This window comes from Spea bombifrons, chromosome 1, assembly GCF_027358695.1.
Source record: "Spea bombifrons isolate aSpeBom1 chromosome 1, aSpeBom1.2.pri, whole genome shotgun sequence".
NCBI lineage: Eukaryota > Metazoa > Chordata > Amphibia > Anura > Pelobatidae > Spea > Spea bombifrons.
The window spans coordinates 105,588,660-105,598,910 of NC_071087.1; the positions used below are offsets into that span (position 1 = coordinate 105,588,660).

General features: G+C 39.4%; 2 protein-coding genes across 2 annotated transcripts in view; both read right to left on the reverse strand.

The window, feature by feature from the left end:
- CDC14B (cell division cycle 14B) overlaps positions 1 to 5,099 on the reverse strand; it is a 46,336-nt gene extending 41,237 nt beyond the window's left edge. Inside the window, exon 1 of the mRNA XM_053467600.1 lies at positions 4,691 to 5,099. Coding sequence (XP_053323575.1) covers positions 4,691 to 4,838 — 148 coding nt within the window. The 5' untranslated portion in view covers positions 4,839 to 5,099. The remainder of the gene's footprint in view (positions 1 to 4,690) is intronic.
- A 1,064-nt stretch (positions 5,100 to 6,163) lies between these two features.
- Positions 6,164 to 9,945, reverse strand: PRXL2C (peroxiredoxin like 2C). The gene is made up of 6 exons (XM_053456743.1): positions 9,654 to 9,945; positions 9,098 to 9,166; positions 8,780 to 8,833; positions 7,955 to 8,060; positions 7,009 to 7,140; positions 6,164 to 6,440 (listed from the first exon to the last, which is right to left on the reverse strand). The coding sequence occupies exons 1-6, from the start codon at positions 9,852 to 9,854 to the stop codon at positions 6,313 to 6,315; spliced, it is 690 nt and encodes a 229-aa protein (XP_053312718.1). The 5' UTR covers positions 9,855 to 9,945; the 3' UTR covers positions 6,164 to 6,312.
- Between the last annotated feature and the right edge of the window lie 306 nt (positions 9,946 to 10,251).

Below are 10,251 nucleotides of genomic sequence, written 5' to 3' on the forward strand. Positions count from 1 at the left end.
CTGGGAGATCACTATCATGTTCTCTATATCGGCCTTGCAACAATCACTCACACAATCTCACTTTCCCCTCAAATGCCAGACAGATTGTAAATTCGCAAAAGCAGGGCCCTCTTCTCCTTCTGTACCAGTATGCTCCAACGTGTTAATGTTGTTGAGATTTTACATTGTTTTATTATTATTACTTGTAACAACATTGTGTAATCTGCTGGTGCTATATAAATAAAATGTAAATTGAGGGTTTTAGATTAGATTCAATTAAGGGATTGACCGATCACTTCTGGCAAACATCTACAACACCATCAAAGGCCAGTAGACTCTGCAAAAGGTTTCACAAACACATCTTTTGCGTCTTCACATCTTTATCTCTCTGCCTTGCCCGGAGATTTTTCGGATACAAAGCCAGACATCTTTAAGACAAACCTACTGTGCGGATGTAAAACAACCTCTAGCGCTAGATATCTGCTAACATACTGCAGACTGAGGACTCCTGTTTGGAAAATAGGCTTCAGGGAGATTGGTAGGGTGAAGCCGGAAAAACTTCATAAATTCGTCAATTGCTGAAGACACAGTTTTGTCAAAATTTACATGTGTAGTGTTTATAACACAAATACTAAGTTTATATGTTACAATAAGGTTATTTGTATGTTTGCCAGATTATATTTCCTTTGTTTGAATTTGTAACGCATGTGGTATTGTTTAGTCCAAATTAGACGTGTTTATATGGATTTGTACAAATTAACGAAATTTGCAAAAACTTCAAACATTTTGTTAATTTGTATGAATGAAAAGGAATGAGGAGGAACCCCAACGAAACAAACGAAAACAAAGCAGAGCGCTCTAAGTTCTTGTTTGCACTTTTAGCTCTCAAACTCTCATCCACTCTCTCGCTCAATGTCTCCCTACCTTATCCACCAACTGCTTCCGTGTCCTAGTCTCCTTTTACGCAGCTTCTCCCCAGTACCAGCTCAGTTACGCAGGCCCCCTGGAGAGCTACCTCACGATTGGAGGAACAGGGGAAAGGCAGTCTGTGCCGTGGCCCCGTCCTTATGCAGAAGTACTCCAAAAAGCCAAAAATAATGCAGAAAGATTTGCGGGGGAAGAGAGGTGCTAAAACACTTCTAATCCCCCCCCCCCGGGGGTCGGTCTGCAACATTCTGGCCTCTTGGAGACATACTCTCCTCCATTTCTCCAATCAGGTGAGAGGGTGTGTGCTGAGGCTCCACCCTTCTGAGAAAGTGCTCCAGGAGGTCTGGATAATGGAGATGATACAGTGGAGAAGTGGATGAAGAAGAAAGATTAAGAGGCAAGAAAAGGAGCTGCTGAAAAGGAGACAAGGACACGGAAGTTTTGGAGGAAAAGATAGGGAGATAGAGAGCATGCATCAGGCATATTCTTGTGGGCGTTGGGGAGATGGCAGAAACAACTGCATTTCCGGGAGACTTGAGACCTCTGCTGAAGGTACATTTGAGGAAAGCTGTTAGAACGTCCTGTCTAAACAAACAGTAGGACTGCAGCACAATCACAGAGGGATCATGGGAAATATAGGGAACATTTTCTTGAAATACTCTGGCTATGCCAACGGTAGATATCAGAGCTGGAAAATACTCTGAATAATTTAAAAATGGAAGATGATTGATTCCATCACTGAAAACGATCAATTATAATTTCAACATAACGGTGACAGTTCCCCTTTGACAAGTCAGCATGATATGTCACTGTGAGCAGCAGGTGCTAATGTGCATGCTATCATTAAAGCAAGCGATGCAGTATATACCATCAGTAATTGCATAATAGACATTACCAATCTGCTTACCAATAATATCTGACATTTTCTATGAAGCAATTCCTTCTTGGACAGTCCATCGTGTTAAGCAATTTTAAATAGAATACATTATTTTTTTCTTGGTTTAAACACCAGTAAAATGATTTTACACAATAGCATTGCTTCTACTTAAAGGGACATTCCAGCCATCATTTCCACTTCAATGCATATAACTATGTGGTCCCTTTAGGTTTTCATGGTGCCCCCTTTGAAACACAACGGGGGATCCTGCAGAATCTCTCTAAATGCATCGCCTTTTTCCCCATAGCTATTTTCCATCCAAGAGATGTGTCCAGCTGAACACATTCCATTCACGTGGCTAGGCAAACTCTGCAGGAGGGGGGTCTTTTGGGACCCCTCTGCACATGGGCGGAAAGCATTCCCATGGATGTCAATGAAATATTTTTTTTTCTGTTTTAGAAAAGTACTCACATATACTTTAATATATACACTTCTGTAGGGGGCTTGTCAAGCATAGCAAACTGTCCCTTTAAAAGGTGTTGACCCAACAAATAAACTAAATAGCACACATTATAGACAATAGAAAAAACAAACAATCAGGGGTCTATAGCAACAAGAAAAAGATTACAAGATACAGCGCTAGTGTGACTCTGTATATCAATAAACCCAATGTTAAATAATGGAAACCGTTTGAATAAGTGAATAAAGTGGTAATTACCATCCTAAAATATATTAATAGAAAAGGGTTAAAGGATGATGAGAAGAAATAATATCCAGTTTTCAGTATTGGAGGATAGCAAAAGCAGCTAGCCTTGAAGAAAAAAGTGGTTCCTCCTATCAAGGGAAACCTATAATGACAAAATTTAGACTAAAAAAAAAGTAACTTTTTTAGTCTAATTCCTGCAGCTGAAGAAGTTACGCAACGAAACGCGTTCTGCATTTGGCGCCCAGTCTGGCCAGGCATGACTCTCTTCAACAGTGAGTTTTTCTATTAACCCGAGGTGTAGTGGCTACCTAACCACTTTGTTTTTGTACCTTTTAACGTTTGTGATATTTTTGTGTGTTATACATACTTGTTTTATTTTTTATATACATATTTATCCATAACATAATAAAATAATGATTTATATATCTATAGGTTGTCTTAGCGCTGTCTTTTTTTTAGTCTAATATATAGAAGAATGCATATCAAGGTACTTGTGAGTAGACTTTTTTTTTTTTTTATATAAAATTGCCTGATGAAAATGAAGTACCCTAGTAGTAAAAAGTGCAATTTTACTACTACTACTGCACCTCTTTGACTGTCCTTACTCTGGGGAAACTTTGTTTTCTTCTCCTTCTTCAATATCGATGATATAGTGGTGAAAATTCAGTCCTGCATGTGTCTATGATCTGTCAGGGTCTGCCTGTCCAGGCCCAGCACCCTATTACTACTAATACTACTGCTACTGCACCTGAATGTCATTACGAATAATAAAAACAAAAAGGCCCCTGAATTTCATTAGAACTGAACAGCCAGGAAACTAAACTGTATTTCCCGAAAACAAATGCAGCAAAAACGCAATGAAAATTTTGTCCGAAGGGACTTTGCTCACCTTGCACAAGTCTATTTGTGAGTACTTAGTTATGCATTCTTCCAAAGTGAAAGCACTTACCTGATTCAAGCTGCCGTCCTGCAGCAGCAGTTGCCCTCTTCCTCATTGGTCTGACAATTCTTGCCATGGACTTTCCCCATTTTTAATTGAACTATGGGTTCTATACCAATTTTCCTCTAGCGCTTTCAAGAAAACCAGTCGGGCAATACTCATTTCCGTATAATGCCTTTGTTAAGTTAGTAGCGGAGGATATGCACAAAAGAAGTGGCCTGTCAGGGCTGATCGTTGTACAGTAATAATATTAATAAGGTTACATGTAAGATGTACTTTCAAGAATGCCATACAAGCTAAGCAGGCATCAGAAAGTTCTAGAATGATCTAGACTTCATCAACTGTATTCAGAAACCAACTCAACATTTGGATATAACATAAGTCGACTACCAGCCATAAAATCCTAGGAGACATAGCATGCGCCATAATTTTATTCTGCATTTCAGTTAAACAAACATTTGAAAAGCAAACTTTTTTTTATAAGACGCAGAATGAAATCTATATAAAGAATGGGAGGGGCTTCTCTTGCATTTATACCTGTATGTGTAGTAGGTATATCACAAAAACTGCTTATAGCCTCCAACGTGCATATGTTTTGGCAAATAAAATAAAATACGGGAAGATTTGTTAAACTTATTTGAATACCAGATCGTATGCCGTGAATGATCAAGAACCGCCTTAATCTACAATTCATAGCTTGCTTTCTTCCATATGCTAAAGTATATTTAATCTCCGCTGCCTTTCATACAGTTGATTCCATTCTGCCCACAAGCTCAGCTACTAGGCATTGCTAGAAACCCATGTGTTAAGCAGATCATGGCCTACAACCGGCTTTATAAGATCCATTTCAAAATCAAAGGCCATAAACGCATTTAATCAAGCATAGCAATCAATAAACACGCTTTTCTAATGTAAAGGCTTTAATGGGGGGCGACATCTGGTGGGAAATCTGGTTAAAGTAAGGATGGGAAAAGCTGTATAGGTTTTGGGGGAAAAAAAATTAAAACTATGTAATATAGCAAAGTAGAAGAATATTTTTTCAACAACGCCAAACTAAACAAGACTTTACATGAAATAAACAATCGCACCCTCTTTTCATAATTCTTCAAAACTAGAATTAACACAAAAAAAGTACCAAATAATTTCCGCATCACCCAGATCTTTAATTTTCATTCTTTTACAGAATACAATAAACTACGGGCTATTGCTCCTGGCTGTTTGGCATGCTCTCCCCAAAGCCTTGGACTATAGTAGGTCTTACCAGTGATAGTCATATGAATGTCCTCCTGTACACACTCTTCATCTTCCATCTCCTCATCCTCATTAACCCTTTCTTCCCTGCGTCTCTTCAGCTTTCTCATGCTGTGTTTTCTGCACCCAGCTCCCCTCCTGTCGTGTTTCCTCTTCATGTTCCTTGAAACATGAAGCCCCCCCACATAGTTCACAGGTAGTCAGGCTGAAAGACAAGCCACCTGGAAGACCCCCTCCCCTGCAGGATCTGTGGTGATGATGGGCAGGGTAGATGCAGGATCCCTCTAGATTTCAGTGCAGCTGATTCCAGGGATCCAGGCTGCTAGCAGTTCCATGTAACTAGCGGCATACACGGTGCAGCAGCTGCCGCTGTTATCCCTCCCCCTACCGGCCTCGTTGCTGTTGTTTTTAACGAGACTGATTGAGATGGAAAGCCTCAGCACGCCGATTGTACACACCCCCTTCCCCCCCCTTCCAATCTCACTGTACAGAGGAGGGCTATTTGGATAACTACGGGGCAAACGATTCTGGGCCCGGCTGGGTCTGGAGGTGCGGTCTGGGCGACACAGGCTGGTTAGATTGGCGGAGGCTCGATGACGTCACAAGCAGCGTGTTCCTTATTGTTGTGTGTCGTAACGGTCTTGCGAACAGCAAGGGCTGTTTGTGTGACGTGTACAGCTGTCATAGATTTAGCTTGCCATAACATTGACGTTTCCCTGCATTAGTTTAAATTTGATTTGGCCCTTTGCTGCCACCATTCACTCTCACTTAAAAGAAACCATTTACACTTTAACCCTTTCTCACATTAGTTCACAGGTAGGGTCTTTTTCCGCAGGCATACAGGCCTTGCATGGATCCACCTTAACTGATCACCTACTTTTGATGTGTGGCCAACATGAATTTACTTCCGTCACCTGTGTGCTGAATTCTTAAGGTGCTAATACGGTATATTTTATGTGTGTGACCCTGAGACACTGCCCAATAATATGGTGGGTAGTACATTCTGCTCCATGACAATTCATGACAAGCTTTCACTTGACCTCAAAACATGATATCAGACCAGTTAAAAAAAGGATACAATTGATTGAACACCTGCGTTCAAGCAGGGTTTTGCAGACTAGCAGATTGTGTTAATCAGGTTCTCCAACTCATCTTATGGATCACTATAGTTTTTGAAGTTGTCAGAAGTACCACACAAATGCTTGATAGGCCAAGTGATGCCAGTCGCTTCCACTTACTTCTAGCCGCAAGTGTGGGAGAATAGCGTGCAGAGGCACATATGTCATTTATCGGCTACTTAAAGTGCTTTATTGGCCTTAAAGTGCTGTGTTTGCTTCCACACAAGTGGCAGCATGGGTACATTAGAGGCCCCTTGGTCACTTGCCTGGTATGCCCAATGGTCAATGCAAGACTGGAACACAGCAGCAAGATATGCCCTTTCATATCTCTAAAACTGAAAAACCAATAAACTAATAAATACTAATCTGATTAGACAATCAAGAGTTTATTTATAAATATATAAAATACTGTATACACAACTGCACAAAAGTTGGCAAGAATAAGACACATGTTGGTAATAAAACACTGTTGCCTGTCGGTTTGATATGAGATTATTTTAAGGAAATTAGAACATTATACTTCCATTATTGGGGGTTTATCACCAAAATAAATGGTCTGCACTCCTGCATATTGTAGTAGGGTATTAACTGACACATGGTCCAGTCTGTTTATGTCACGATGAAGAAAGTGGACTCTGTTACCTGGAATAAAAGATTAAATGTACACTATTAGCCACAGTGATAAACAACAGAATACGTTGACATCCTCTGGTGGTCCATGCATTCAAAATAAAATAATAATAAATCTGCTATGGCGATATTGGCTCTAGATATTTATATACTTGGCACATACAACTTAGTGAATTCACTATTCTATGATGTCATATCGAAGTCCACAACCTTTTAAGAATGCATGATGTGCGGTACAGCGTGTTATGAGAAATTTGCTGACCAAGCACAGTTTCTTATTGTGTAAAAAGTTCATTTAGAGTTAGCAGCTGAACACCGGGGAGTCTGACTGCCCAATAATCTGATTGCCCCCTGGGCTTGCCACCCTATGCCTAGTATTCATGGGCCAGAATTTGTCACTTTAGAAAGGCAACCTAGTGTTTTGGAAATAGACTACTTTCCGTTGAAACTTTTTTAATTAAATATATTTAATGAAAAAGACATTAAATATATGAGTCACACAGTTTGCCATTAAAATAGATATTAGGGAAGAAGACAAAGTTAACTAGCATTTTGAATATTAACTGTTTAATTTGCATACCTGGACCTGCTATTAATGCCCCACCCTGCTGTACTGGATCTCCTTGGAAATCAAAAGCTGGACTTGTCATTGCTCTCCACATACTTTTGATGCTGCCAGAAATCAGGTTTGACTTAACGTGAGGACTTCTAGCTACAGAAAAGAACCAAATGAAAAGATGAAGAAAAAAAAATGTATAGTGGAAAATATGTAAAAGTTAATCACATTGTTTTTGGTAACGTATGCAGAATTCACAGAAGCAGCAGAAAATAAAAGAAAGTCAATTCAAGAATCTGGTATTGCTCAGAATCTACAGGCGCTGGCTTACAGACAATACATAAATCACCAAAATATAGCAATTCACCAACAAGACTTCGATTTCTCATATCTCTACAGACAGAAGTAGGACAGAGAGAAAACTCCAGCTCTTTATGAACTACTACTGATTCTTCTGTAGCATGAGATTCCCAAACCGGTTTTAACTCCTTAAGGACAATGGGCGGTCCCTAAACCCATTGAAAACAATGCATTTTCAGCCCGTACATGTACGGGCTTTGTCATTAAGGGGTTAACATTTGACTGTTCACAGGGCCAGTCCATCTACAAGGCTATACTAGGAAGTTATCGAAAGTCCCAACATGCAGGGGATATTCTGTTGACTCTGATCATGGCTGATAATATCTTACCTAGGAGTTTGGGGCAACAAAATCACAGCCTGGAAATAAGCCAGCAAATTAAATAGAGATTCCTTTATAGAATGTTGACCATCTTAAATTTTTAAATAACATAAGGATGGCTTGGGTCACAAAAATAACACATTATGATGTCAACTACAAAGGAAGACACTACTTACAATTTATTTGGCATTTATTTTTGGAGTAACCATAACATACTATTTTATTCCTCCATCATGCAGTCCTAAGTAGCTATGTATTATATACATGACTTCAAAGGTTTCATACTTCACCTGATATTATTGATGTTTCACCTGTCTTCAGCCCCAGTTTGCAATAAATTTCTCTCTCTGCATCAACATATATTTCATGGGGATAACCAGTTAAAGAGCAAAAATTCTGCAAAAAGTGAAAATGTAAAAGTGAGTTTTGTTGCCTAGTGGCATGCAATGTGAATCACAGTTATCCTCTATATCCCACATCCTTCTGTTTGCTCTTTGTTGTGCAGTCATACAGTGTCTGAATTTCTTCAACTGCCTCTGATCTCAAATTCTTTGTTTGGAAAATTTCAATTTCCACTATTGTGTTTGCATGAGATTTCTTGTAATTTCTTGTTGTGAATAAGCATCTGCCTAGGGATGGTGAGGGTATATTGCCACATTCCAGGGTGAGAATATACATAATTCTTTATAAAGTGTATTTATACAAAGCTTAACATCAATAACACAGTTTAAAGATATAATACTATAGTCAATACAGCTAAGTGGCTGGATTTCATGTGATTGTGATGACCAAATGATCGAACCAAGATGTCTCCACTGTGTTAAAACCCTTTTCTGTTGCAAAACTATAAAAACAATAGGTTTCATATGTCTCACCCCCTTTGAAGTGGTTGGCCAGAATCAGTTTCTGAAACCAATGCTGGGTCACTGGTGATCACTTGGTTTAAATGTTTTGGGAGCCAGAGAGAGCTGCCTGTATGATGGCCGGTAGGTTAGCAGTCAGAGAATCAAATACAAATGAGTCTTTATTGTTTTATTGGTGATTCAGAAAGATTTTGCACCAAAATGCACTTGAAAATGTAAATGATTTCATTATTTAAAGAAGTATATAATTACCTGAATGTGATGATATGATGCCTGCCCGATGACAATAAGTCTGACGTCCGCATTCTACAGGATATTACAAAATATACAAAATATTAAATTAATCAAAAGCATCTGCTTTAAAGAACCAGTTCTACACAATGATTCCTTATTAAGTTTATGAACAAAGGTTAATATATGATAAAGCCTACCAATGCTTCACAAATCAAATGTTGTCTGCTCCCATTCATATAAAAGACTGTAACAATGTCTGATGTGTAACAATTAACATAATAAAAACATGTCTTCATGCATTAAGTAAATAGCAACATTTCTATGTTGCAAACATACCTCCAGGAAACTTTTAGGGATCTTTGCCAGGTCTTCCACGTATTCTTTACAAGTGTAGCAGAGGAAATTCTAGAATGAAAAACACACAATATCCTAGCAACCTGTAAACAATCACTGCATCCCACTGACCTCTTCATGGTCCAACCCTGCAAATCAATACCGAATCCACATTTTGGTTATATATATATATATATTTTTTTTTTCAAATGTTTTATTAATTATTAATAAAGAATAGTTGCAGGCATTTTTTTTCTTAAATGTGGAGTGATCTCCATAGAAATCAACAGAACGTTCATCCTGCCTGCCCAAAGCACTTTGCTCTGGAATAACCCTCATCCATATGATCTTCATAGAAATCAATAGATCGTTCATCCTGCCTGTCCAAAGGGAATAACGCTTTCAAACTATAGCCCTAACGGTCTTATATATGGATTTTGGGGTGAGCTACCCTCTGCACCGCATATATTTCAGGGAACACCTTCGTGCAATAAAAGACCCCTCCTGCCTTGTGGGGTGCACTCAGTACCTGCCTAAGGCGCACGGGTGCATTACTTACCCGCACAAATACTATGATCGCCTTCTTGTCCCGGTACAAGTCCCCAAACATGTAGCTCCTTCCGGTCCTGTCCCTCACCAGGCAGTCTGCGGCTTTCTCCAGGTCCGGGTGATAGAGCTGCTCAGCCAGCAGCTCCTCTGCGCTCCTCCCTATCTGCTGGGTAACCGGGGGACCCACCGAGGCCATACTCCCTCTCACCATGTACAAGCTTCACTTCCTCAACTACAAGAAGTTGGAGGCCCCTGAAAACAATGTTCGTTGCCAGGCGCTGCCCCAGCAGTAGGGAGGGGCTTTTACTGGGAGCAGACCAGTGTTACCAGTATCTAGCACAGGAATTCCAACTGTTACTTGCCTTATGCACGATACACGTATATACCAGATTACATTAAAGCACTACAGTCTGAATATTATCACTAATCAATGGAAAATAACCCTTTCCCGCCAATTATTACCTTAACCCGTTAAGGACCCTTTGTGACAATGACTTATTATTTTTTTTCAGGAGAACAAGCTTTTTAGATACCATTATAATAAGGAAAATATAAATGAAAAAACTGTTAAACAGATTCTAATATTTGTCCTGATATTAGAAATACCC